This window comes from Triturus cristatus, chromosome 1_2, assembly GCF_964204655.1.
Source record: "Triturus cristatus chromosome 1_2, aTriCri1.1, whole genome shotgun sequence".
NCBI classification, from domain to species: Eukaryota; Metazoa; Chordata; class Amphibia; order Caudata; family Salamandridae; genus Triturus; species Triturus cristatus.
In genome coordinates, this window is record NC_140580.1 from 453,130,016 (window position 1) to 453,157,890 (window position 27,875).

Here is a 27,875-nt window from a genome sequence, read left to right on the forward strand (position 1 = left end):
TCATATATTGTGTTAACCATCTCTTCTCTGATGCCCTTCATTTTGAATCACTCCTTAAGCAATTTCTAGGCTGTATTTACTATCAACTTTCTGAGCGTCCTGTTACACCCATTATTATTCTTCAAACCTTCCAGGAAACTGTTATTTGTTTCAAATTTATGCTAATGTGAAGGCTATGTGCTGCATATTAAAAGTTGTGGCTCTTGTCTTGTCATATAGTGCTTTCAGGTCATCCCAGTTAGTAACTACTGAAATATCAGCTGCTTTAGTTGAACTTATATAATCACAAGTGAACGTCATCCCTGTTGATCCCTAAAAATATATTTCACCTACCGTCTTTTCTATGTCTCCGCTTGCGTTGCAGCAGTTGCACGTGAACTGGTACTTGGGCATGGTCGGACACTGAAAGAGCAGATTTCATACACATGGTTTAGCATGAGGAGTGAGCACAAAAGGAAAACTTGATCAATTCTGGAAAATGACTTGTAGGCCCATCACCACCTGTTAAACTGCTTGATTTTGCAATCTACCACTAACTTTCTTCTTGTCTCTGAAATTGTTTCATCCTCCCTTGTGTCTGTGTTCCTGAAACCGTAAATGGGCAAGTAGAACTGTGATCTCAAATAGTTAATCCAACCCATTGATGAGTCTCAAAATATCTTTTTCAGTTCATATCGTCTTGTGTACTATTTATGCCTGACTTGTTTCCTAATTTCTGATAGTGTAATGGTGCCTACTCTGTGGTATCTAAATTGTTACAGATGTTACATAAAAACCTTTAAAACCTTCATGTTAATGCTGATACCAGACTCTGGCTATACCAAACTTTTGGGAAACATGGTGTTGTGAAAAATTTCATTCAATAACATTCAAATGCCATCCTCTCAAAAGTCTACTGACCAGCCATTGAGGATGATGGAAAAGTGGTTGGTAGAATCAGAAATGTATTTGCTGCCTTTGCTGCTGTTTGGCAGTTGTTTTGCCAGTGAAACTGAAGGCTACGGCCTACTTAGAATCTATTCAAAATATATTCAGCAATCATCAGATCTGTTTAGAAGCATATTTGAAAGTCTGGTATCTCCACGCTTCCTGTTGACTTGAGCCATCCTTCCACACCGAAATGGTAGTGAACAAAGGTGTGGAAAAAGAAATATAACTTTTTGTGTTTTTGAAGATGTTATTCCTCTGCCATAAGTGACCCTGCAGTGGGCTTTTCAGAAATATCAAAAATGTCACATGACTTTGAGTAGTCACAAAGATACTTAAATAGCAGTATGTAATATTATATAATGGGTTAATAAGTCACTACATCATAACTCTGTTCACTTGAATTGTGCTCATGTGTACAGCATCTGCTCCTCTCACTGTGACATTTCTCTGTTAATTCTCTGCCGGTACCTTTTTGGGCATGCTTACTGGACAGATAGCTAATGTTGGTGTATATGAAGATATCCAGTGGTGTGAGCAAATGCTTGCCTAGCACCTGTATATAAGCATTTATTTGCACTATAGATAGGTACCTATATATGTGTATTGCTTTGTATAATCATGTCGAATAACAGTTTTTAAAAAAATGAATAAATACATTTTTAAGTACAACACTTGAAAACCAGAGTTTATCGAATGCATCTTTAATCTACTTATACTTACTTCCTTTATGCATCTATGTACCTTCCATGTACTTGGATCTATGTATTTATTACTCTCCTCCAAAAAAAATAAAACCTATTCAATGCACTACCCTATTTCTCACCCTGTACCTCTATCAATATCTTTAATCTACATCTACTTATTTCCTTTATGCATCTATAAACTTTCCATGTATTTATGGATCTATATATTTATTACTTTCATCTAATTCAGCATATCCAATGCACTACCCTACTTCTCACCCTATACCTCTCAATATATCGTCTACCTCAACTCTGACTCATCTCAAACCTCTTGCTTCTACTATTTCCAATGCACTACCGTATTTCTCAGCCTGTACCTCTATCAATATATCCTCTACATCCACTCTCTCATTCATCTCAAACCCCATAACACTACGACTCTCAAAATAGCCCTTTCTAGACTCTCCCCTGCTCTACCCCTCTTTGCACCATCTAACACCTCTTTTTACTATACTGATCCCCCAACACAAGCCTTTCTAAACTCTTCCCTCTGACTCTTCCCCTCCATATCCCTTTTTACTCATCCCAAGCTTCCCACTACTGCTATGAATCCCCCCCCCCAAAAAAAAATCTAAATCCTTCACTCTTCTATCCCTCCACTATCCTTTTCAATCAAAATAACGTCCACAAATTTCATGTCACTATACTAATTCACCACTAATCCTGTATGGGTTCCAAGTAGCGTGCTACTCACTGGAAAAAGTGCTTCAACATCTCATTAGGGGCAGCAAGCACTATATAAATGCAACCCTTTTTCCCTCTTCTATCCCTCCACTATCCTTTTCAATCCAAATAACTGACTAATATCCACCACTCAGATTCATTTCATATTTCACTATACTAATTCCCAACTAATCCTTTATGGGGTCCGGAGTAGCGTGCCACTCACCAAAAAAGCTCTTCAACACCACCTCAGTGGTAAAAGATATATATCTGTCCCTCTTCTATCCCTCTGCTACCCTTCTCAATCCAAATAACCGACTAACCTATCATCCACCATTTCAAAATACTTTCATATTTCACTATACTAATGCCCAATTAATCCTTTATGTGTTCCGGAGTAGCATGCAACTCGCCGAAAAGCTCTTCAACACCCCATCAGGGGTAACGAGCGCTATATAAATGCAAATGCTTTTCCCTCTTCTATCCTTCCGCCACCCTTCTGAAACCAAATAACTGACTAACCTATCCACCACTCAAATAACTTTCATATTTCACTATACTAATTCAACACTGATCCTTCTTGGGTTCCAGAGTAGCGTACTACTCGCTGAAAAAGTTCTTCAACGCCTCGTCAGGGGTAGTAAGCGCTATATAAATGCAAATACAATACAATACAATATACAGATTTGCCTCTCTTCTTTACATGTGTAATTCCTTTTAAACGTCCTCTTGGTTGGAGTGCAAGCAATATTCCATTCTATGACACAGGCTATGAAAGCAAACACTTTTTGTTATAGTTCAGATCAGACAAATCTGCACACTCCCAAACCATGTGCTTAGAATTAGTCACTGAATGGTGTTTGGTGCAACGTTTGGTGCAAATGTAAGTATGGGTGGTGATGTTCTGTATCCCATGTTAAAGAATTTATAATGAAACAATTTAATGTGTGTCTTAACACCACCTTTGTTTGCTTGGACATTGTAACCCAGTTATCTTTCAGCTTTTCCCCTAAATCTAATCTTGCAGTTACCGCCATTTGAAGTTCATGTGGTTTGTCAGAAGTTATTGGTGTAATAAGTATATTTTCCCTATGATTTTAACAGTGTTTTTAAAGGATGTACTTTTGTGTGTTGCTGTGATACATATAAGAAGCCTGGCCTGACCACGCGTATCACAGACATTGAGACTGTGTAAGACGTATTTTATAGCCCATACTACAATTTCTGAAAATCAATTTAGATTTAGTTTTAGTGTTTTTCTGTGTTTCTATTACTCTCTTCTCTTTCACTGTAAGTTTTTTTTGTACTCAATTTGTCTTTTATTTGAACTTCCACAGTCTTTATTTCCATCCTTTTTCCTCTATTATGTGCCAGTTGTGCTGTCTGCCTAGTTTATGAAGAATCATGATTAATCTTACTAGATAGGTCTAACCCCACATTCAACCTGATGTCTTCTCTGTGCAATACCTCCTGTATGGTTTTATCACGATCTTCTTCCACATTTCCTTATGTAAGCAAGTTGATCAGCTTTTGATTCACAGTTGATTTTCTCACAACATTCCCTCTTTACAATGCAATTTTAACCATAATAAGCAAATAATTGCAAATACCAACCATAATGTAAATGTTTTAAATAAAAAATGTTTTAACCTTATTTAGTTAAAATTGTTTGTCATTGTTTAGTAGAACTGGCAATTTTTTTTACACATACTTTCTGCCCTTGCAGATTCATGAGACAACAACTCTACGGATATGAAGGTGCTGGCAAACCACAATGTCCTTGCATACTTAGGAAGAGTTTCATGAGAAAACTGAATGAACAAAAATGAAGACGGAGAAAAATCAATATTCACCTGTTTTTGAAAATCAAGTTAAATGTTGTATAGAGGATTATGCTGAGGATTATGCTGGAAGATATCTTAATGAATCTGATAATGATGTTAAAAAAATGACAATTAAGAAGACTTCCATTTCAGCAAAACGTCAAACGTCATTTTCAAATGAGAAACCTTCAAATGAAATTAAACGTTTGCAGATTGACTTGCCATTAATGAATTTTTCAGATAATGTAACATTTAAAGATGGAAATGGAAGTACACGATTATTTCAACATAAGCGACAAACAGCAAGAAAGTCTCTTATAAAAGGTAAATTGAAAGAAAGTCAGCTTAATGAGTCATCGGACATTGACCTGCAACCAAAACCAGATGGAGTTTCAGATGAAGATAGAAATAAGACCTTGTCAAAGATTTGCAACTTCCCCTGTCCAAGATGTAAAGGCAGAATTCGTTATAGCCCAAATGATCTGCAAAAACATTATAGGCTACTGCATCATGGAGAGCTTCCTAATTATCCATGTGAAATGTGCACTTTTTCATCAAATGATTTCCAGAAATTTACACAGCACCGTCAAACTCATCGAAATACGTTGGTGAAATGTGACATTTGCAATGATGAACAGTTCTACAGTTTATTGGATTTAACAAAACATTTTACATCCCAACATTCCATTAATGGGGAATTTAGATGTGTGCAATGCATCTTCCGCACTTCAGATGTTGGCACATTTGTTCAGCACATTCATAGGCACTGTGATGTCAAGTATAAGTGTGAGAAATGTAATTATGTTTCTTTCAACAAAATGGAGTTTCAAGAACATTTTGATAGTCATATTAGCGGATTTTCCTTCACTTGTCAGTATTGTGACTTCAGTTCAACAAGAAAGGATAATATTGTGAATCATATCATAGCCGCACACAAAGAGAAACTGCTTTCAAAAGATACTCCTGAAAATGCGGGAAGTGAGAATAAATTTCTAGAACATAAATCACCATTAAAATTAGTTTTGACAAGATATGCGACTGAAACCTCAAAGGCGGCTCTTTGGAAACAGAAGCTAAATCAAGCTGTCAATGGTGAAACCATATTAACTAATAAACAAATCCTAATCCAGTGCAGATCTGAAAATCTAAGTCCACCATCCTGCCCTGGTAATATTAAAGAAGAAACTGATGCAGCTGCAAAGCAATGTAAAGTGATCCATGCAGTGCAAGGTGGTACATCAACTATCGCAACATGCTGTAAGCAAGATAATAGCCCTAGTTCGAGTACAGGTGTGTTGACAAATGCAGTTAAAGGACCCACTGTGCTTATGGTGAAGAATAACAAAATATCTGTCCCAGCAAATTACTGTGCAAAATTTATGGGATTCAAGGTGGTGGATGGAAAACAGCATATTGCACTAAAACTACTTCCTACAAGTAATCAAAGCGAATGTTCATCTGAATTGGAGTCTCTTGCCTTGAAAGCTGGTGCCAAAGCTTGTCTAAAAAAATCAACAGCTAGAAATGTTATATGTGAACCTTCATCTTCAAGTACAAGGGATCATGCAGCAAATCATTCAACTCAGCAGAGTGATGAATATTGTCCTGCATCACCCCCAACCACAGAGAAGAAAACACATTTGTTATCGGGTGTTGGGAATTTGGATTCATCTACTACTTTACCTGCAATGTCTAAAGCAACAAGTATGTTTCAGATGCCAGTGAGATCTGCCTCCCTTCCTAATCTTTCAGATATAACAATGATAGATGGAGATCAGTCACCTTTCTTCAGCAGATCTAACAATGCTGATATTTCGAGAAGCACTTATAGAGTAACTTCAAAACGGAAAGTGGAACTTCTCTGTGACCAATCGCTTTCTCAAAAAAGCCACCAGCTGAATGGACCATCTGCATCAATGTCAAATGATACAAAACGCAGAGCATTGGATAATTCTGTAGCATCTCCAGCAAGCAGCATGGTAAATGGAAAAGTAAAAGCTCCAGAATCCTGCATATTCTCTGATACTAAGTTAAGTGTTTCTGATAGCCTGCAGAAAAATGGTAATCTCCGTAACCAGGGTCCTCAAATGTCAAGTAAGTTGGCACTACCTTCACACAATAATTGCGGAAGCTTGCGCTCTGTGCCAAAAATTGCGTCTGTTTACTCTGTACAAAATCCACCGGCATGCTCTTTTATTCCTATTAAAGTAGGGCAAGTGGCTCAAAATGCAGTAAAAGGAAAGTTAAATGCCTACCAAATCCTACCTCTTGCAGTGGACAATCAATTACTGTTAACTTCTGTTCAGCAGTCGAACAGCAGCCATACCAGATCTGCTGAAGTAGGCAGTTTACACATGAATAAGTCCAGCACAGAAGAAAATGTAGCGCTGAAAGGTAATGCAACATACTCTAGTAAAAGGTTTGAGATGGAAAAAATACCCAAATCTTTACATGGGGTTGAAGATGGCACATCAACCAAAGCATCCAATATCAGTTCAATTCTTAAGACCCATTCTAATGCAATAATTAATCAGCAGCTGGCTAAAGAAAAGCTCAGTGTGGCCTCACACAGTCGTAATGGCTCACATTCTGTAAAAATACTAAGGTCACAAACTCTGCCAGAAAAAAGTGGTTTTTTGCTTGCATCATCTCCAAATGGAATTATTTTGCCAGTGCACCTTGCCAATCAAGCAGGATTACAAATTGTGTCTGGAAGCACAGTTTCTTCGCCAAATGTGTCGGGTGTTCAATTATCCAGTGCGCCCCCTTCATCAGGTCTGCTTAGCAAAAGACCTGGAATGATACTAACATTCAGCGGCGAAGCATTTGGTGCAGTTGCAAATATTACCACTGGTAGCTCTCAGGTTTTAAATAGTGTTGCACAGAATGATGAAGTTCAACACAATTTGCCAAATGCAAATCATTCTCTTGCTTCTAATTTTAATCAAGCTTCTGTATCAGTAGCTAATCAGGTAAGTCAAGTGCCTCTTCAAGGACCTTTTATTGTAGCTAATTCAATCAATTCTCCTTTACAGGTCGCTAGGGTATCTTCCCAAGCGAATGGGTTACCTGCAGGCCTGAATGTTCTCCAGTATTGTACTACACAAGCAGCTCCTGGAGCTACATCTGGCCCTTTGGAACCTGGCAAATTGCACTATGAGGCTCAGAATAAACAACCTATTTATGCACTCTTACCTGATGGTCGACAAGCAGTTTTTGTAAAGTATGCTTCTCCTACAGGAAATCTCCAGAATTCCTTACAAACCAATGCAGCCAATCATATTTTCCAACCAAAGAATTCTGATGGCCCAAAACAGAAGTACGTCCTTAAAATTGTTCCGTCTTCACCATTTCAGGTACCTGTTGCTTGCAAAAGTCAATCCACCATAAATACTTCAGCGGCCTCATTGAATGTAGATGGAATGCAGTCCCTAGAAGGTACTACTTTTGTATCATCAAAACGCTCTTTATCAAACTCTGCTTCAGCATCTACACTGCCAGAAGAATCATTACGTTCCACAGAACATTTAAAGACTTTATTGCAGAAAGGTTCAATCAATTTAACACAAGAATTAAACTCTAGAAAACCAAGTGGTTCCATTCAACAACAAGTAATCTGTAATCGTAAGATATCCAATGTTCCAAAACGCAGAAATCATGTGGACAACAAACCGTCAGAATCGGAGACTGCTAAAAGAAACAAGAGTCTTAGACGGAAATCTAAGTCTAAATCTGAAATGCCTCCAAAGAAAAAAATATTAGCTAGGAAATGTAAAGAGAAAAACCAAAATGGTATGACAAATGAATGCGTTTACACCTTTGAACCTAAGGCATCGAAAGAATGCAAACAGACTTTGAGGCTTCTTCCTTTCAGTTTGAATCAAAATGTGAAATGCCCTAGGAGAAATCAGCCAGTTGTGGTTCTGAATCATCCTGATGCAGATTTCCCAGAAATAGTAAATGTAATGAAGACAATTAAAAAGTTTAAAGGCCATGTTGTTAAGGTTTCATTGTCCAGACGAACTATTGAAGCTCTCCTTCATACTCCATATGGTAGCACATCTAGGCCTACTACAAGTGAACATACTGCAAAGAGTCACAAAGTGTTCATGCCAGTGAGTCCAGTGAAAGAAAGATTTGTTTTGAAATTAACCTTGAAGAAGACCAGCAAAAATAAGTATAAAATTGTAAGAAGTAGCTCAAAAACTGACATAAGATCTAAGTTTACCTGCTGGTTTTGTGGCAGAATTTTTGAAAATCAAGATGAATGGGTAGGACATGGGCAGCGCCATTTAATGGAAGCTACAAGGGACTGGAATACATTGACACAGGGATACAGCTAAATTACTATTTTCAGTAAAAAAACTGATTGTGGCTTGCAAATTTGTTTTTGGTGAGAAGGACATTAAGGTGGATTGCAAAAAGAAAATGATATTGAGTGTGCATTTTTTATGAGGCACAAAGAAAAGACTTGTATTTTTATGTAAGAAACTTAACTACAGGTTCAAGCCTGCAAATGTTATAATTTATTTATTTTTCTTTCAGATGCATTGCATTTCTGTGTTTTTGTGTGTTGATCAACTAGAATGTTTTTCAGGGCTTTCTCAATGTATACATGTAATGTACAGAGTTTTCTTGTTCACTAAAAGCGTAAGTTACTGTCCCATACAAGCACTGTAAAAATGACTTTCATGGCATTGCTTCAGATTACTATTTGGAAGCCTTTTCAGGGATTTAACACTATTTTTTACAAGTGCCTACAAAATGTGAAACATTTCGCATTATAGATGTCTGGATAATCATTGGTCCGAAAGGGTAATTTTCAAACCGTTTCATAAAAGAAAGCCATATGTGAATGCTGGAAGTAATTTTGCTATGCATAGAGCACATATGCCATTTTTGCTGAAATGTGTCTACTTTCAAAGTAAACTATTTTTCTTACAAATTACATGCTATTGTTTTCAATATATATGGAGAGGCAGAGAACTTCATTAGTAATCAGTGTTTTATGAAATGACTACTCTGGGAATATAAATGTACAGCAGGCCAGGCTGTATATGTGCGAGCTAGCTGCTTAACTCACTAACTGCTGGCGCACATTATAACGCACATGTACTCTGGTCATGCTATTCCATCCAAACATAGTGCTGTTCTTGCTATTTTATTATCAATATACCTCACATAAACCTCAATCAACAGAGCCCTTTGAGTAATTACACCCACCTCAGAACTTGTTTGACTTGCCAGAAGTAAGTCTAGATTTAGCACCTTTTTGAGCATATCCTAATGTTGATTGAAAGATAGTTGGTCATTTTTTGTTGTCTGATAGGTAGGGCAGAATTTGTTTCCGGTCACAGATTATTTTTTAGACGCAAAGAAGAGGTAGCTGGGGCTGTGTGCCCCAACCCTGCAGGTTTACATTGCCCCTGTTTCTATAAAATTAATTCACATATATTAATCACTTCCTTTGCTGAGGAAGGCCTGGAACCTTTGGGCCATCCTCAGTACCTGTACTCTTGTGCTGAGGATGGCTCCAGGCCATCCAAACACCAAAGTTATGAAATCCCTCTGGTGTAAGCACCAGAGCCAGAGTGATTTTCCTTTTATTTAGTTTAGCCTCAGGAGCTGGGGGAGGAGCTCCCCCCATACCGCCCCCCCCCCCTCCACTAGCTCTCCTGGCTCTATATATATTTTTCTCTCTGCAAGGACGATTGGTGCCATTTTTAAAGTGAAATGAGCCATTTCAGTTTCATTGCTCCGGTGCTCAGGGATGTCTTGCAACCCCCTGAGGACCGAAGCAGGCAGGGGCGATGTCATCGGAAAGGGGGGAATCTCCGCTTTCCAATGGTACAATTCCCTGATGGATTCCTGCTTGGGGATCGCTGCAGGAGGGTGATTCCATAGCAGGGCTCCATTCCACTACCTGCCCCCTAACACTGGGCTAATTCTCCCGCCCCCTGCCCCAACAGTCTTTCTGTCCGGGGGGGGGGGGGGCGTGCCTTGTGGAGGTGATAGGAAATTCTAACCTCAAAACTGCCCCCCAGGGCCGCTAGACACCAGGAATTATCATTTAAAGGGCAGAATGGGTAGTGGCGGCCCTCCCAGGCATAGGGCCTTGCCCCCACACAGGAAAATACATCCTCGCATGCCTTTCAGGCCGCCATCGGGGGCAGATAGGAAGCATTTTCCTCCAATCTGCTCCCGATGGTGGTCAGAAAGCCCACTAGACCACCTGGCAGTTTATTTTATGCTCTTTACCTACAATATGCCCTTTGGGAGAGGAAGGGCAAAAAACCCACTAGACGCCAGGGATTATTTTCAATGGCAAAATAGGTGGGGGTGCCCCACCCAGGCATTGAATTTAGCCCCCACCCACTCAAATACCCCCAGCAGTCTTTCTGCACTTCGGGAGCAGATAGAAGGTGTTTTTGTTTCTAATCTGCCCCTAGCAAGGGGCAGAAAGCCAACTAGACCAACAGGGACTGTATCTGGAGGGGGGAGTGACCCCCCCCCCCCCCCCCCCCCCCGCCCGGCAATAGGCTAATGCCCTACCACAGTCCCAAATGTCTTTCTGCCACCCAGGGGCACACTGTGCCTGAAGGAGGAGGGGAGGGTGGAAGCAAAAAGCCCACTAGATATCTTCGATGTTTGTTTTGTGGCGAAATGGGTGGAAGTGGCCTGCCTAGACATTGAGCCTAACCTCCAGTATGACCCCAAGAGCCTTTCTGCCCCCCTGGGGACTAAAGCATCCACATATTCTTGGCAACAAGGGAATTTTTATCTGTGCGTGTTTTTATTCCTTTAATATCCATATGGGTAGCAGAGTTGGGCTAAGTCCCAATATCGTCCTCCTTGTATGCTGAATGGTGGCACTTTTAGTGCTCTGATTCCGCTGCCACCTGGGAAAACCTATGAAACTAAGACGTTTCTCAAAATTAGACATCTGCGAGAGCCAGGATGGTATGCCTTGCATGGATCCCATAACTTTTTCTTACAGTTTGAAAGGTTTCCCTGAATGGCCATCGCTACCTGGCCAAAAAAATGCTGCTATCCTCATTGTCAAATCAGATCATTTTTGTGACGGGAAATGTTGATGTCTCCACATTGTAATTTGATTTCTTTCCTGATGTGGGCACTAGGCATACCCATATGAGTGAGGTACCATTTTTATCAGAAGACTCAGAGGAATGCGGGGTGGAAGGAAGTTTGTGACTCCCCACAGATTCCAGAACTTTCAATAACCGAAATATGATGAACATGTTTTTTTTGAGTCCGGTATGCAAGGAATTCTGGGTAAAACAACCTGGTGAGAGCCATGCAAGTCACCCCATCCTGGATTTTCATAGGTGTCTAGTTTAAAAAAATGTACAGGGATGCTAGGTTTCTCCAGGTGCCGACGGAGCTAGGACTCAAAACCCACAGCTACCCACTTAGCAAAAAGATCAGTTTAGAGACGAAAAATGTGATGTATCCATATTGTGTTTTGGGCAGTTTCCTGTGGCAAGCAGGTGGCCTACACACACAAATAAGGCACCATTTTTATCAGAAGACGTGTGGGAGCATGGAATAGTAGGACATTTATTATTACCAATTGGATTTTGCTACATTTGTGCCTTCCAAATGAAAGCCAGTGTGTAAGACAGAAGACCTTTAGAGAAATACTCTAATCATATGCTGGTGTGGCTACCCACAAATTTGAAGATATACAAATAACTACTGCTCTTAAACTCCATAGCCTGTGCTCATTTCAGAAATGCATAGGTTACCTTGATATCTATTTTACACTCAACATATATCAACACTAAAATTGATTTATACTCAGTACACAACAAGCACTGGCAAAGCCAATCGGTCTCGCCATTGGGATCTATATGTATTTATCTATGCAGCACATAAGTGGAGGGGGAGTGCGACACTCTGCATTTTAGCTGATATATGCACAGGGCTTCTGCTGCCCAAAAAAGCGCCTTCCTTATTCATACGCACTTACCCTGACTTCTAGTGCGAAAGTCAAGGTCATCATAGGATGCTGAGCACATCTCTTGATCCTGAAACTTTTGAATATGCCAGTGTTCCTTGCATAGCGCCCAGATGCTACTGGTTTGGTCTCACAGCACTACTGCCTTGTTGGAGGGATTACATTACAGTGCTTGCTATGCAAAAGAAAGTGGCACTACCCCAGATACATCATCATGTCCCTCTCTGTTATATTCCTGGTCCCTTTGTCCAGTCTCAATTGGACACTATTCTGTTTGTATATATAGTTAGTGCTGCGTGTTCCAGGCACTTCTAACAGAAATGTTCTTTTTATAGTGCCCTGATGCGCCTTGAAGCTGGATCTCTGAGCTGGACCAACTGTAAAAGGTCTCTTTAAAATTAACTTATTGCTGTTAACTTGAGCACATCTGGAGGGAGGGAGTTCAGCCTTCCAGGATCCAATACTTTTAAATGATACACTATTGGAGCCTTGCAAGTTCATCCCCAGCCCTCCCGGCCTTTTAGAGTTAGTAGCTTGCTGGCAAATCTCAATTTTTGCAATAAATGCCGAAATGCCTCTGGCAGACAGATGTTCTTCTGCTGCCTGCACTGTTGGGTTTCATTGTAAGTATATAAGGTGGCAAAGCTCACACGGTTGTGGTCTGAGAAAGGTTCTCTGTGTAGCCTGCACCTTGCAATGGTTCAAAACTCCGCTTTCATCCCTCTCAGGTCAATTCAAGGAGTAGTTTTAAGATATGAAATAGCGCCTTGGAATAAAAGCTTCTAGAGCTAACGCAGTCTGTGGTGATTTCTGCTGTGATGCAGCAGAAGCGGGGTCGCTTCCATCAGTGCTGAGAACTGCTCGAGCGCCGACCAGGCTCTTCCGTCCTGGTGTCGCTGAGCAGTAGTGAGTGCACACGAGGCACAGCAGATGCCCATGTGTGTGCACCAGATGATGAGATATGCTGCTTGAGCACCGACCAGGCTCATCCGTCCGCCCGTGTGTCCCTGAGCACTAGTGAGTGCACACGAGGCACAGCAGATGCCCATATGTGTGCACCAGGTGCTGAGAGGTGCTTGAGCATACCAGAATCATGCCTCCGTCCTGGTGTTCCTGAGCACTAGTGAGTGCACAAGAGACCCAGCAGATGCCATCTGCATGCACCAGGTGCCTAGAATCAGGCTGGTCTATTCTGCTGTCCCTGAGCCCTCCCCCCCCCCCCCCACCCCCCTTCCCCATCCCCAGAGGCCTCTGCACGCGGCAACGCAGTGGGGCACTTACCGCTACTGCTATCCTGCGCCTCTCATTCCCTCCTCCTATGCCCACACCAGACACTTCAATGCACCCGCGGACCACGCCACCCCCATTCCATTCCCCAGCTGCATCCGAGCGCAGGGGGGGGAGCACGCAACGCACCTTATTCCTGCCACTCACTACATAGCTACAGGCAGAGGGGGGTCGGGTTATCCTCTACTGTTATACATCCTTGAACGGCAGCGAACAATAGGGATGCGGGGAGAGGCAGGCACCGACCATGGGAGAGACCTGGAGTGCGCCGGGGTTGGGAGGGGTGCGGGGGGACAAAAAACCGCGGCCCGGACTCCGCAGAACGAAAGAAGAATAAGGGAGCGTATCTGGCAGTCTCCTCACACAGGCCCCCACCCAAACCTGAACGTGTATTATTCGTTGAGTGTTTGTTCGCAGACAGCTTGGGAAGGCTGTCCGGCGCTATCTCTCCAAGCGCAGGCGATGGCACCGCGAGGACGCTGCAGGCGAGTGAGGTCTCACAGACAACGGGTGGGGGTGGGATTAAACACAAACTATGGCAAGAGGGGGGCGGGAACAAAGTTGCGTGCATGCCACAGTCTAGGTCAGGCCAAACAAAGTGCGAATGGAGTCCGCCAATCAGAGAAAAAAAAGCATTTACAAATGCAATAGAACTCGTATTTACGTGAGCCCTATTGCATTATAAATAAAACTGAGGTCGTCCAAGAAGGCAGGAACGGGAGTGGGTGGGGGGGTTATGGTGGGCAAGAGAAGTGACGGACTGCGGGAGGGAATGGGGGGAGGCAGGGGAACAAAACAGTTTTAAAAGTAAAGGGGCCGATAGCTATGGAAGGAGAAAAATGACAACATGGAATTCAGGAGGCGGGATTAAGTTGATTGCAGGATTTAGGAATTCGGCAAAACAAAAAGATAGGTGGAAAGTGGGCATGCGCTGCCTAGCCGAGACCTAATGAAAAACCAGTGTACGGTGCAGCTCAGTTGTTGGCTCTGGTTACCTTGTTTTTGGAAATGTACAAACCCTATACATGCCACACAACCGAAAGTGTCTAGTGAATGTAATGGTACATTGCTTTTGTATTCAGCGATCATGACAAAAAGTTACAGAGGAAAACATTGTCACAAATGGTGTTTGTTTTCCTACTTGTTTTGAACATTTCTTTATTTCAACCGTTAGTTTCTTTGGAAAACTTTTAGGGGTCTACACATATGAGCTCTTGCTGAATTCAGAAGTTTGTCTACTTTTCAGAAATATATAGTTTTCCTGTATCTCCCATTGGTTTCACACAGAGTTTGCACCAAAACCTGGAAGTAGGTTGAAAGCACAACAAATTGGAAACATGGGCTACCTCTTTCAAGAATACCAAAACTGTAGTAAAGAAATCGGTTTTTTACAATTCAGCTGTGCATATTCCTGAAAGTTGGGAGGATGGCTACGTTAACACATCAAGCCATTTTTTAATGCTATTTTTAAGAAAAAAGACACTTTTATCCAGGGGGCGTTTTCCCTTTTTCCCCAATAAAGTTGTGCTATATTTTGGCTATTTCCTTGTTCCCCTCAAGGAGAATCTGCAAAACCTGTGTACCTTTAGAATTCCCATGATGTTGGAGAAAAAAGGTAGCAAATTTGGCGTGGATAGCTTATGTGGCCTAAAATCTATATTTATTTAGAAATCTGTTTATTGAAGTTGCAACTGTAATCATACAATACATCTTGTCTTAGTTTAGTGCACATTTACAGTCCAAGCATGGCATAAATTTGTGAGATTATACAAATAATTGCAGTAATCTGTAACAATTAGGTGGCATGCAGCATTGTCTGAAGCGGTAGGCTCAGAGGCTACAAGTGAAATTACTCCTGCATCGTGTGTTTTGACGGCTTACCCCATGTAGGGATTATAAAATAGTAGCCTTGGTTACTATACTCATGCTCTCCGGTTGTTCCAACAAACAGATAACCAATTATTTTCAATAACCCTTCTCTGGAGTTGTCTCCTCCACAGATTAGCAACTAAAAGAACAACAGCAGCTCTCAACATGTGTCTAGGTGCCCCCCCTCTCCCAACTCCCCTCCTTCTGGGCCTCCCCCAGCCCTCGCTACAGAAAGTGGCATGTCTACGATGGCCTGCGTGCTCCCATGGCTCACCACCTGTGTCAAAGCTGCAGCACCCAGTGTCGTAATACCCCACCAGGCAAGTTAGCCCTTTAACGCCTAACGCAGCTCCCTCAACTCACCCCTATCATCTGCCGAGTTTGCCACACCCAATTGCAGTGGCCTAAAATCTATATAGTCATAAGCCCAAACTAACCCAAATAGCCATAAAAGGGCTCAACACAGGGTCAGCAGTTAAAAGAAAGCAAGTTTGCCCTCTTAATTCCACATGAGCCAGCTCGCAGTGGCCAGCCAGTAGGTGGCACCATAGGCTGCAGCTACCATATCAAGCTTTTTATTCCGTCTTGTCTGCTTCTGCTGCCTCGCTGGTACAATGAAATGAAGAACCCTGAAAGCCTAGAGGGGGTTGACAGACTGAGCAAGAGTGAGTAACTGGGTTGAACTGGGATTAGGTCTGGGCCCCAGAATAAAAGTGATGAATCCTATTACCAAAGAAGTTCACATTTGCATATCGGACAGTTTTTTTTAACTTGTATGCAGTGTAGCTGTTTTGCAATTTCCTTCTGCAGGCACCGATTGTGGTGATATCAGAGAAAGCAATGGTAAAAACCAGCCAACAAGACTACAAAACAGGCATACAGTCATAAAACCGCCCACACACTTATGTGTCTGAACAGTCCTTCTGGCACTATCAGATTGCCCTAAAAGCCTGCCCTACCCTGGTTAGGATAAATATACTTAGGGGATCTGAATGCCTAGTTCCTGTGAATTTGAAATGCCTACTGCATGACACGGACCGACCTAAACCTCATGTGCCACGTCTCCTCCGTAAATGCTGCCTACAGCTGAAACTAGTATTCCCTGCTCCCCTACAGCTGAGCTTGGAGCCAGAAGAGCTGGGGCCTCCTAAAGTCCCTGCAGCACAATTGATAAATGCACATCTGGAAGTGAAACAAACTGAAATGGGAAGTAGCAGGACAGAGATCATCTGTGTTTGTGCGTTTTCTTATGTATGTGTCGCTCTGCAAGTGCTGCGCATGTTCCGCATTAAGGAAGTCAAGCAGTGTGTAGTGTGGTGTGCGTGTAATGCTGTTTCTTGAATTACATGTGTTCTTTTTTGAGAAAGTAAATTTCCACTGAAAAGGCGTGTTCCCCTTAAACATTGCTAAGGCTTCTAGTATGAAAACCAGAGTGGGGTCGGCATTAAGTTTTGTCAGCACTTTTCAGACTGCAAGGGAGCAGTCAATACCATGTTATGAGTACAGGCTTCGCACCATGCTGATGAGCTCTGTCCCATGAACTGTGAATCATCACACCAGAGGGTTAATTGGCAAACTTGCACTCACAGATGCTGTTTCACAAACTGCATATTTTAGTAAGTTCATTAGTGTTACTCATGTACTAAAACATATTGTTCACAACCCTACATGAGGAAACCTCTGCATCCACCTCTTATCTTTTCCATTCAGATATTTGTTTAGGAGATCTTTGCATATTTAAGTCTGTGATTTAGTAGTAAATGTAGGAGCAACGAGGGAGATGGAAGAAAGGTGAATGCTTAGTACTTAAAGGGATGTAAGTAAAGAGGAGGACTTTAGAGAGGGCTACGTTTTTTTTTAGGGAGGGACATGCTTTCTCCCAAAAAAGAGTAAGCCGCCTATTCACAAATTGCACTTTTAAAACTTCTACAGCCAAAAAGGTCCCAAAACAGTGAATACTGTACTAGAGCTCAGGCCTGGACTAAGTCCAGCACCACACATGGCCAATCACTGGCATTGCAGCACCCTTTCTTAGACAATAATGGAGGCAGGGATATAAAATAGAACACCATGGGAAAGAATGTTAAAGTAAATTAATGTATTTCAGACTTTTTTTTTTAAAACACATGAATCTAATGTTAAATATATAAATAAATATATTATTTTGATAATCTTTTTTAGTTGGTTGTGGCTCACAGGATCTGCAGGAATGGGTATAATCATTTTAGACTCTTGATAAAGCACACGAAAAATGTTAACATTCAAGGACACTTTCTTTAAGCACCAATAGCTTAAGAAAATAGAAAACCCAGTAAACAATCCCTTACAAAACGCCTGCAAAAGTCAAACTTTTATTTAGACCTAAAACACACTAAAATGTGTTAAGTTATGGGAATCTGTGCAATCTTCAGTTAATCCTGAACTCTGCTCATGACCTCACAAACAAATGCACTAATTGTATCAATGATATCACATATGATGTGGCTGATAATGTTTTTATCATACGACTTACTGGATAGGCTTAGCACCTTGTGACTGGAAACAAAGGTTTTTACTCTGCATCACTTACTGTGTAGCTGTACAGTTGCTTTAATGGCATAAAATTACCACTAATAGGAATGCTATTGCTGTCTGCATTGAATAAGGCATGTACAAAATTGGGTGTTAAAGTGAGGGTATGCATACATTGTGAGGCAAATGCCACCTCAGGACAGGTTTGAGGCCACGTATGTCTGAGCTACACAAATTGCATATATTATCTGATCCGGGGTCAATAAGACCACGTCATGCCTTTTCCTGCTGCAATGCCAATAACCAGCTGGACAAGCAGGACCAAGTTAGAAGAGCTTTAACCAGCTGGACAAGCAGGACCAAGTTAGAAGAGCTTATGTTTCAAGAGGTAAGTGTAGCAGTGAACCATGCACATCATAATGTCGTAGAGAGCCATTTCTCCCAAGTCCTGAGCAAACTTAAGTGCTCAGTCCCTTTGTGGATGTTGTTTCCTTTGTCAACAGCTGACTCTTACAACCGAGCAATCCTGCATCTGCCTCAGTCAGCATAGTGTTAATTATCCTTCAAATAGCAAGAGCAAGAATCGTTATGTTAAATATAGGAGGCTTGGCAGTAGTGTAATTTTAGATGTTTCCACCAAGTCATATGTTGACAAAGGAAACAACTTCCACAAAGGGACTGAGCACTTAAGTTTGCTCAGGACTGGTTGTATGATTAAACAACTACCTCTGAAATCACGAGTGCCTAAACCACGAAGGCTAAACAACGACCAAATCCCAACCACTATGTATTGAACCACGACTCACTGATCAAAAATTGCAGTTTCTAATTACTATTGTGTGACAGATTTTGAAGCGTGCTATATAGCCGCCTAATTGCACTGGATAGTATATTGTCTGGAATCATCAGGTTGGACAGAGATGCAGGGGGTACATAGAGTGCTAAGCTCAACAGAGCTTGCGTCTGTGTTGTTTTGGACAGCGGTCTCGATGTTTGCATAACTTAACTATTCTGTATAGCAAGATACTGTTGGGCAACGTGCCTTTGGAAGACCAGCAAAAAAAAAAGACTGAGGCAGGAGTACGCAGTCCCAGGACAAAGCGCACTTATGAGGGCTCGATGACTCTCCTTGGATCAAGTGGATTGAGAAGCACAGACCCATAAAGTGCTCCATGCATCATTAACCGTGGATACAACTGAAAAAAAAGTCACCGAGAGATATAGGGCCATAAAAGTAATGATACCATTCGTCTTGGGGTACCTGAGGGAGAAATGAGAGCATTCATTTATGTACAGTCTTTTTGAAAGCGTAATGGACCACATGATTACAACCTACCACTTAAGGGTTCAGGAGTGCCCTTTTCAATATCCTGCAACTCAAGTGCATCCATTGCATGTATCTAAAACCTATCTGGGTACATACAACATACCTGGGTGTTTCTGAAAACTGCTCCAAATGTGCCTGTGTCAGCTGGATTTTTTTTTTATATAGGATTGCCCTTGTTTATACCTTACTAGAGGGATATAACTGAAAGACTTAGACAACAAGTAGAATCTTCTCACACCTGATGCATGTTTGCGGTGCGTCATGCCATAAGCTGGGGTAGACTAAGCCTATTGTAAATTCCTAGATATAGCATTATCGTTAGCTAAGTGGTAGATAGCACCAGTTCTTTGCTCATTAATAGTGCCAAATATCAGGTCAGATTTATGTAAACCGATGACTGTAGAAAACAAGGTGGTGTCAATTCAATCTAAAGTGTTTAGCTTGGACTGTCATAAAGGACTCGCTAATGGTGAAGGTTTGGCTTAAGATAGGGGTTGACTTAGTCTTTGTTTTGGGGTTACTCTTAATTTTAGGGCTATTGTTCCTATTTAGTGTAGTAGTATTCCCAGGAAACTAGTTTCGATGTAGTGACTTCAATGTGGTGGTATCCTAATTAAGTTGTATTCATTGTTACAATGTACTAGCAATTTACCTGGATAATACAAGTTAAAGGCCAGCAGTAGTGTTGACCATTGATAGGCATCCTTTCGCATGTAAAGTTCTCATGAAATGACAATAAACAGACTTCTTATAAAATATTATACAGAAACCAAAAAATGTCATTGCCAGTTTTTCTTTTTAATGGAGAAGCCAGATCATCGAGATCTGGTCGTTACTAGATGTCCCCACCATTGTTTAGATACTCCCCATTAGCTGATTTCCTTGTAACCTTAATGGAAGAGTTTACATTATCTAACTGCCTTCAGTGTGCCAAAATAGTCTTGTTCTCCAACTGCTTCCAAAATATCCAGATGGTGTTCCATGCTCAAGATGAGACACTGCTGTCAGTCATCCCCAAATCTCCTAAGGCATTTAGTGTACCTTACACTAAATGCCTTCCACATTATTTACATTTTAAATAACTTAATCTTAGATTCAAGCAGCCCTGTCATTAATAATGACAACAATATAGACTGTGTTGTAACACAGATGTGTCCTACATGTCTAGGCCTAGCAAGGCCAAACCCATGCTATATATTGGAGATATCCACTGACCTATTGTATAGAAGTCTGTGTTATGTGAGCGCCCTGAAAAGGCGGAAGGGCTCTGTTACTTTGGGGATTGCTTGGAATGCCTCTATTGTAGTAAATCCCTTTTCCTATTTGTAATGACTGACAACACAAATGTGCTGTTTTGGTTGTGTAGCAGTTTTTTTCCTTCATATAAATGGTAACCAGGAGAGTTCTTAGCAATAGGGATGTATGAAGCGAATATACTGTAATTCTTTGAGATTACTCCCTGTGATTTGTAAAGTTCTCTGCAAGTGAATTTTCACTGTAAAATCAGCTTTTGGACGTTTTAAGTTGTTTCAGCATCAAGAGATCTCTACCATTCAACAAGTGTCAGAGTTGATAGGTTTTTACTTTAAAATTAACTTGCAAGCAAAGGCAATTTTAAACCGCTACTAGCATTCACCAGGCAGAATGGTCTGTTTTTGAGGTGTAAAGTACACCAGGGTCAGAATGTAGAACCAGCAATGGGTGGAGTTGGCACTCCACAAAGCATATACAACAGGTCGCTAAGCGAAAGCGCAAGTGCTATCTATGCTCAACCTAAAAAGCAGGACATTGTGGACTAAGGTGGGCTAGCAATCTAAATCTAAGCAAGGCTTTGCTCTTTTAATAAACATTCTGTACATTCCCAGTAATTATAACTGGTGATGTTGCTTTCTTGTCTATTAAAAGTTTGAGTGTGGACATGAGATAATAGCCTGTGGTGCAATAGCCTTTGACGTCCTTGCCATTTATATTGGGGCAGGAGTCATTTCATATATCAAGTTATCAGTCACATGATAATTGATGTCACCAGTGACTCAATTGCTGGTGTAATGCCCTGAGATCTGCGCTGGGCAAGTTGAAGTTGTATTGCTCATCATAACTGGTGAATTACAGTGGTTTTTCGGTTTTAAATCTTCCTCATTAAGTAATTTCAAAGTCGTTTTTTCTTTAGAAAAAAATAATTATTTTATCTCACATTATTTTGTCATCTTAGTAAATACAGATGTTGGTTTAATAGCATGTTTGCAGTGTATACTTGAGCCTTTGCCCCAGTCGCCCTTACCTGAGCCCTCGGGGTAGAAAGTGCCTCGGCTCCCAGAGCCCCATGGCCTGCCATATTACTCAATGTAATTGAAATCATAATAACCTATTTTACATATCGTTACACATTTGAAATTAAGAGAAAACAAATGATGAGACCGCAAATGCAAGTACAGAGGATTACATTTAAAATGTGAGGAAAAGAAGGCAAAAAAAGAATTGGAGTGTAATCAAAGTTAAACTTGAAAATGAGTGTTGTGGTAATGTTCCTTTTCTATTTCCAGTTTAGAACGGAACTGATTGGTTGTACAGGAGGCATGAAGGTAATCAAGCAGAAAAGGCGTAGGAATAGAGGAAGAAAGGAGATTCTGGAGGCAGCAAATAGGGAGCAGTTAGATGGGAAAGGATCTTACTTCATTTAAAAGTTTTTGGTATAGCTAAGACCGCTTTATATTTTGGAATACTTCATATTACCAATATTTGTATAAAGTACATGAAAGAAGTAGTACAAAGAGATTGAACTTTGGGCCAGTCTACTTCACCCATTGGCTTTCATGGGTTTTACATTGTGTGTAACTTCTTCGATCAGCTGTCCATCAAAGCCATGACATTTCATGGATTGCTACGTTGTCCCGCCTATGTTCCCTTTGGTGATGGTGTTCCAAATAGTCCTTTTGTTACAAAGCGGAGGCAACCTGATGTGTACTTTGTGATACAGTCAGTGTGCGTTCTTTTATGTATTTTGCAGTGGGTGCCACTAACAAAGGGGTTGGGGGGATCACTGGGGGTATGGGAAAGTGAGCACCGGGGGGGGGGGGGGGGAACGGTCCACGGGATGGGTGAATAATTATTTTAAAAACGTACCTGATGCCGCCAGCCACCTCCCCGCGTCGCTCCTGCTGGCCTCTTCCTGGGTCTCAGCAGCCCCTGGGACAGACGATCAGCCAATCCCTGTGCTACAGAGTAGTGCGGAGATTAGTCTGAGCGGGTGGAGAAGATGCCCTGCTCAGAGCAGGGAGTCTGTGGGGTTTTCTCCAGTGGGGCTGCTTAATGCAGCCTGGCTGGAGAAACCTAAGTGCGCATGTGTGTTTTGGTCGGCCTGAGACAGCCCGTCAAACACACATGAGCGCTCAAGGAGTGCACAAGCACTCCTCCTCCAGATGGCAAGCGAAAAATAAAACGATGCTAAGGCATCGTTTTATTTTTTGTTTGCTGGCTCTGCGGCAGACAGTGAGGCAATGCTCTTTCGCCATTGATGAGCCGCCACTGGTATTTTGTTTACTAATGTGATGACATTCTAGTTCCTAGTTTATATTTTTGTGTTTGGGAAGTTATTCTGTTTTGACTTTATGGCATGCTAACGCTCTGCACTAATCCTCTTTTTAAGCCATTGCTTCCTGATAACGTGTTGTTACATTTACTGCTTATTTGTACACTAAGTAAAGGCATGCACACACATTTCTTTTTTTACAGAGATGCACAGAAAATACTGTGCAATATCTCTCTCTTTATGTCTTTTAAGTTCACTAGTGACAACGCAAAGTTCATCTTCTGACTTCTTTTTAAGGCACACTTCTTTGGGGATACAGTCTAACTCTGCTAATAGTCTGATCATCAATGAAGGCCTAGTTTCAGCTTTGATATTGTTGTAGTCCAAAAAGTTGCTTCATTATTCAGCACCGTGTACAACACCACCCAGCCATTACCAAACAAAACGCCTTTCCCTAACAAAGCGTCAGTTATGCTTTTGCATGTTTAAGAAAAGCAAGGCTTATTGGCTTTGCCTATGCTTGTTTAAAAATAATTACAGAGCTGCTATGCAATGTGGGGGCATCAGGAAATGAAACAAAGGAGCTCTTGATAAAGTTTGGATATGTTTATGTGGTTCCCCTCGTGAAGGGATCTAAGGTAAGTAAACTCGCTCATGGATTTTCTACATCTGTAAATGCAAGGTGAAATGAATATAATACATTTCAGCAGAACACTTCCATTGTGTACTCATTTTTCATTAAGACTATAAACATCTACAGTTGTTGCAAGGCATTTGGGCAGGGTTTATTTTACATAGTAATCTGGCAAAATATTCAGCCTATGCTGGCAAAATATTCAGCCTATGCAAAAAAAATTGAATGAACTAACAATGATGAATTCTAAACGTATTGTAAAATTCTGCTGGGATTGGGCTGCTTAAGAAGGGAAAATACCTCTTTCTTAGGAGCTACCACACACCTTGCTCCTGATTATTGGCACAAATGACTTCAGGGCCTTTTCTAAAGGCATGCTTGAATACTTAATAGCAGTCTTTCTTAACGGTATTTCTTGCTGCCAGTTAGCTCACTGGGCTCGTATCTTGGAGAGCACAGGGTGCATTATGGTTTTGCAAAAGATTACTTATTTTGCGAGAGCAAATATTCTTACAATAGGCACCTGAAACCACATCCACACAAAACTCTCAAGTGCTGCAGGAGGTAGTACACTGGATTCACAAACCATCGTCCCTTTTATACCATTTTGTTGCAATGTAAGCATGTGCACAGAAATAGGAAGAACAAGTCTAGAAATAGTTATCAGCAAACAAGGGATGACTACGTGGTCAGCAAAGTGGGAGGGGGAGCAGGAATGCTTAAGGCAGCAATAAATGGTCGACAGTTAACATCTGAGACCAGGTGCACTGGCAGCTACAAACCCCCAGCACGTACATTGCTTAGCCATGTCAGGAGGTCAACCAAAATAGATAACACAAGCAGAGGGAAAAGATGAGCAGCAGAGGACGTAAGAATTACGAAGGAAACTAAATGGACACCACAGCCAAAATGGCTGTCTCTTATGCTAAGTAAAATATTACACATTTCCTCACACCGAGCTTTTATTCCGCATCTGGACTTGAAGGTAATTACATTTTTAGTGTAGAGTGTAAAAGCATCTCACTTCATTAAAGTATTTTGCCGTAGGCTTGCTAAGGTAACTGAAGTAAATAATAACCATAAGGATTCACGAAGTTCAAACGTGGGTTTATTTCATACAGCAAAGATTCCCAACAGCCATGTCCAACTTCCCTCAGCCTCACTGTCCAACATTCTAAGGCGCACTCCCTGGGGTTCTAAAGTAGAACCAATGTCTCACACACACAGGGAGGACGGAATATACCATTGAACATGACATGGGAGAAACTCACTTAGATGTATATACAACTTTGGTGGGACATTATAACACATCTCCCTTATCAAATTGTGCGGAAAAAATATATATATAAAAATATAGGGGGAACAAAAACAGAAAGGGAATGTATAGAGTTTACCAAATTCCTTGTTATAGCTGTGAACATTAAGAACGTAAGAGGAGCACAGAGGACATAAAAAGAAGGCTTAATTCATTACAAAGTCGTTGTGCCACTTAGGAGAACATAGTTTCTTTCTTCTTTGTCTGACATCACCAGTGGTAAGCTGAACATTAACATTGCCGCCACGCTTGTAGTGATTGTTTTGTACAAAATGTGGAACCAATCTATCCATGCTCCACATGCGTCCATCTGCCATATTTTACTACATTTTTTCCAACTTCCTTTATTCTCTCAGGACTATAGTATTTATTGTACTTGTTCTGGTTTGTGTTAGGTTTCTTTATTGGGATCCATTGTCCCACCCTCCATTGACGTTGTTTGACACCTCATCTGTCATTGCAGTCTTGCATTTATTTCTTTTGATGCACTCAAATTTTCTCTCTGGCCTATTGCCTATTCCATTTGAATGAGTTATTTTCAAACAGCCAATTCGGAGTTAATGTGGAACCTGCCTTGCGACCTCTCAATAAACGATGAGGAATAACCTGTCACACTGTTAGGTGTGATGTGATAAGACCATAGCATATCTTTAATAGACTGAATTATTGGCTTAGAAGAGACCATGGCCAATTGCAAAGCATTGTTGTCCATTCTGTTACAACGCTCCATTAAACCATTTGCACGGGGGCAATATAGGAGTAGACGTGTTTGATAGTCAGACTAACTAGAAATTCCTTCATCTCTTCTGACACTAAATGGACTCCATTATCAATGATGAGGGTGTGGGGAATTCCTTAATTGGTGAACATTTCGGACAGAAAACATATGATCGTTTTTGTGTCAACCTTATTAACAAATTTAACAGTAGTCCATTTAAAGAAGAAATCAACCAAAACTAAAATGAATCCCTCATGCAAACCAGATATTTGGAAAGGCCCACTTATATCATAACCTAGCTTATCCCAGGCTTTGATGGGAATTTCCACAGGTTCCTATGGGGTTTTCCTAGTGCTTTTAGACTTGTCACTGAGACCACAAGCATGACCGTCTTTCACTAACTCTTCTATCATGGTATCCATGTATGGGAACCAATATCCAGAACAAAGTTTGCTTTTAGTAAGGTTCCTACCTAAATTTGCCTCATGAGCTATCTCACAAATGCACCTTCTCAGTTTTTCTGGGGGAAAAACATTGTCTGATTAAAAAAAAGAATAGTATTCCCTTCTATGGACAGCTCTTCTCTCTCATTCCAGTATGGTTGTATCTCCACACGGAGGTCTCCACATCTCCTTTGCCACCCCATAGAAATATTTTCTCTGACAAACTTTAAGGATACGTCATCTGACATGTGGCTTTCCCAATCTCCTTTTAAAATGGCAGAATTGGCAACTTGCATCACAACAATATCTTGTTCAATATCTCCCTTCTGCTTATCAATAGGAAGATGAGAGAGAAAGTCAGCCACATGATTTTTGATGCCTGGTACATACTCCACCTTGAAATTAAAACTGCATAGAAATTAGCCATTTACTTATTCCAGCTGTGGTTTTCTCAATGTGCTTTGTTGAAAATAATTGCACAAGGGGTTTATAATCTGTCCTTAGCACAAATGGTAATCCCCATAAAAAATATTTAAATTGATTAGTGGCCCAAAAACATGACGGCCTCCTTTTCGATAGTGGAAAAGTTAAATTCTTCTTCTTTCAATGTCCTGGAGGTGAAAGCTATAATCCATTCTTTCCCTCCTTCCACTTGGGACAAAGTGGCACCTAGGCCTTTGTTACTTGCATCCGTAGTAGGAAATTTATCTCTAGCACTATCAAAATTGCCAATGCATGGTGCTGCTGCAATGGCTTTCTTAATTTCATCACATGTAAGGGTATGGACAGGCAACCATTCAAACTGTGTACCTTTTTGTCAATAGATCTCTAATAGGTTGTACTAATTCAGAAACATTCCTGATAAATTTGTAAATGTATTCGGCTAATCCCCAAAATGATTTGATTTCCTCTTTATTATTGGGAATAGGGGCTTTAATAACCCAAAGCTTGTTCCTCATTATTGGGGTCTAACGTAATACCTAAATCTCTCTGGTATTTCCATCCTAGTAAATTACTCCCCTTCTCTGTAATATAAACTTGAACTATGATATGTTTTTCTTTGAATGTAACACGCATCCTGACGATGCCTTTTAAAGGAATAGGATCCTTGTTATATCCCACTGGATGTATGTTTGGCTCCTCCAGAGTATACTCATTCTCCCTGAAAATGTCATGAATGATTCCTTGTCAATTAAAGTGTATAGAGAACATGAATATGCAAAAGCACTTACATTCTCTCCATCCAGTTGAATTTCACAAACAGCTTACCTGACCCTTTCTTCCTCCTCTTGACTGAGTACTTGAAAAATGAATTTGTTTTCTTTAGGATCTAAATCAAATTCCACCTGAACAACATGTACTTCTTTTCTCAAATCTTTTGACTTACACATTTTAGCAATATGTCCTGTTCTGTTGCACTTTCTACAATTAACCCTTATAGCAGGACACTTAGGGTAATTAGCCAGATGATTAAAATTCCCACATCTGTTACATTTAACATTCTCCTTCCTTGACTTGGATTTAATCCATTGTTGAGTATCTTGCACTCTAAAAACTTTGTTATCATCCTTTATAACACTTACATCCTTCTCTTCACTATTGCCCTCCTTACTTACTTTAATTTCTTTTACACAAAAAGCCGTATGCTCGATACTTTTGCTATCATTACTGCTTCCTCAAGGTCAGGATTTTGAGTTAATAATCTTGTAAATTGTGGTCATTGGTACAATGAACTAATTGATCCCTAATCAAAGAACCCGTTAAAACTCCAAACTCACATGTTGCCGATAACACTCTCAAAGCAGATCCATATGAGGTAACTTTTTCATTCATTCCTTGCATCGTTTTAAAGAATTTGTGCCTTTCTAGTACCACGTTTACCCTATCCTTAAAATTGGCTCCCAATTTTCTTAGGGCAGTAGTGAATACATCCTCATCCCCTTCCCCTTCTCCTTCCCCCACATCATTGTCAGATAGACCTTCATAGACGTTTCTTCCTTGGTTCCCAAATTATGTAACAAAATGTGTTTCCTTACAGAGGAAACTTTTTCACCCCCAAAAGCAATTAAATGAAAATGGAATATTTTAACCCATCTATCCCAAGG

The 27,875-nt window shown here is 40.8% G+C and overlaps 1 protein-coding gene across 1 annotated transcript in view; it reads left to right on the forward strand.

The window, feature by feature from the left end:
- ZNF518A (zinc finger protein 518A) overlaps positions 1-9,107 on the forward strand; it is a 35,962-nt gene extending 26,855 nt beyond the window's left edge. Inside the window, exon 2 of the mRNA XM_085606170.1 lies at positions 4,063-9,107. Within this exon, the coding sequence (XP_085462296.1) occupies positions 4,162-8,502 (4,341 nt within the window). The 5' untranslated portion in view covers positions 4,063-4,161 and the 3' untranslated portion in view covers positions 8,503-9,107. The remainder of the gene's footprint in view (positions 1-4,062) is intronic.
- The last annotated feature ends 18,768 nt before the right edge of the window (positions 9,108-27,875 follow it).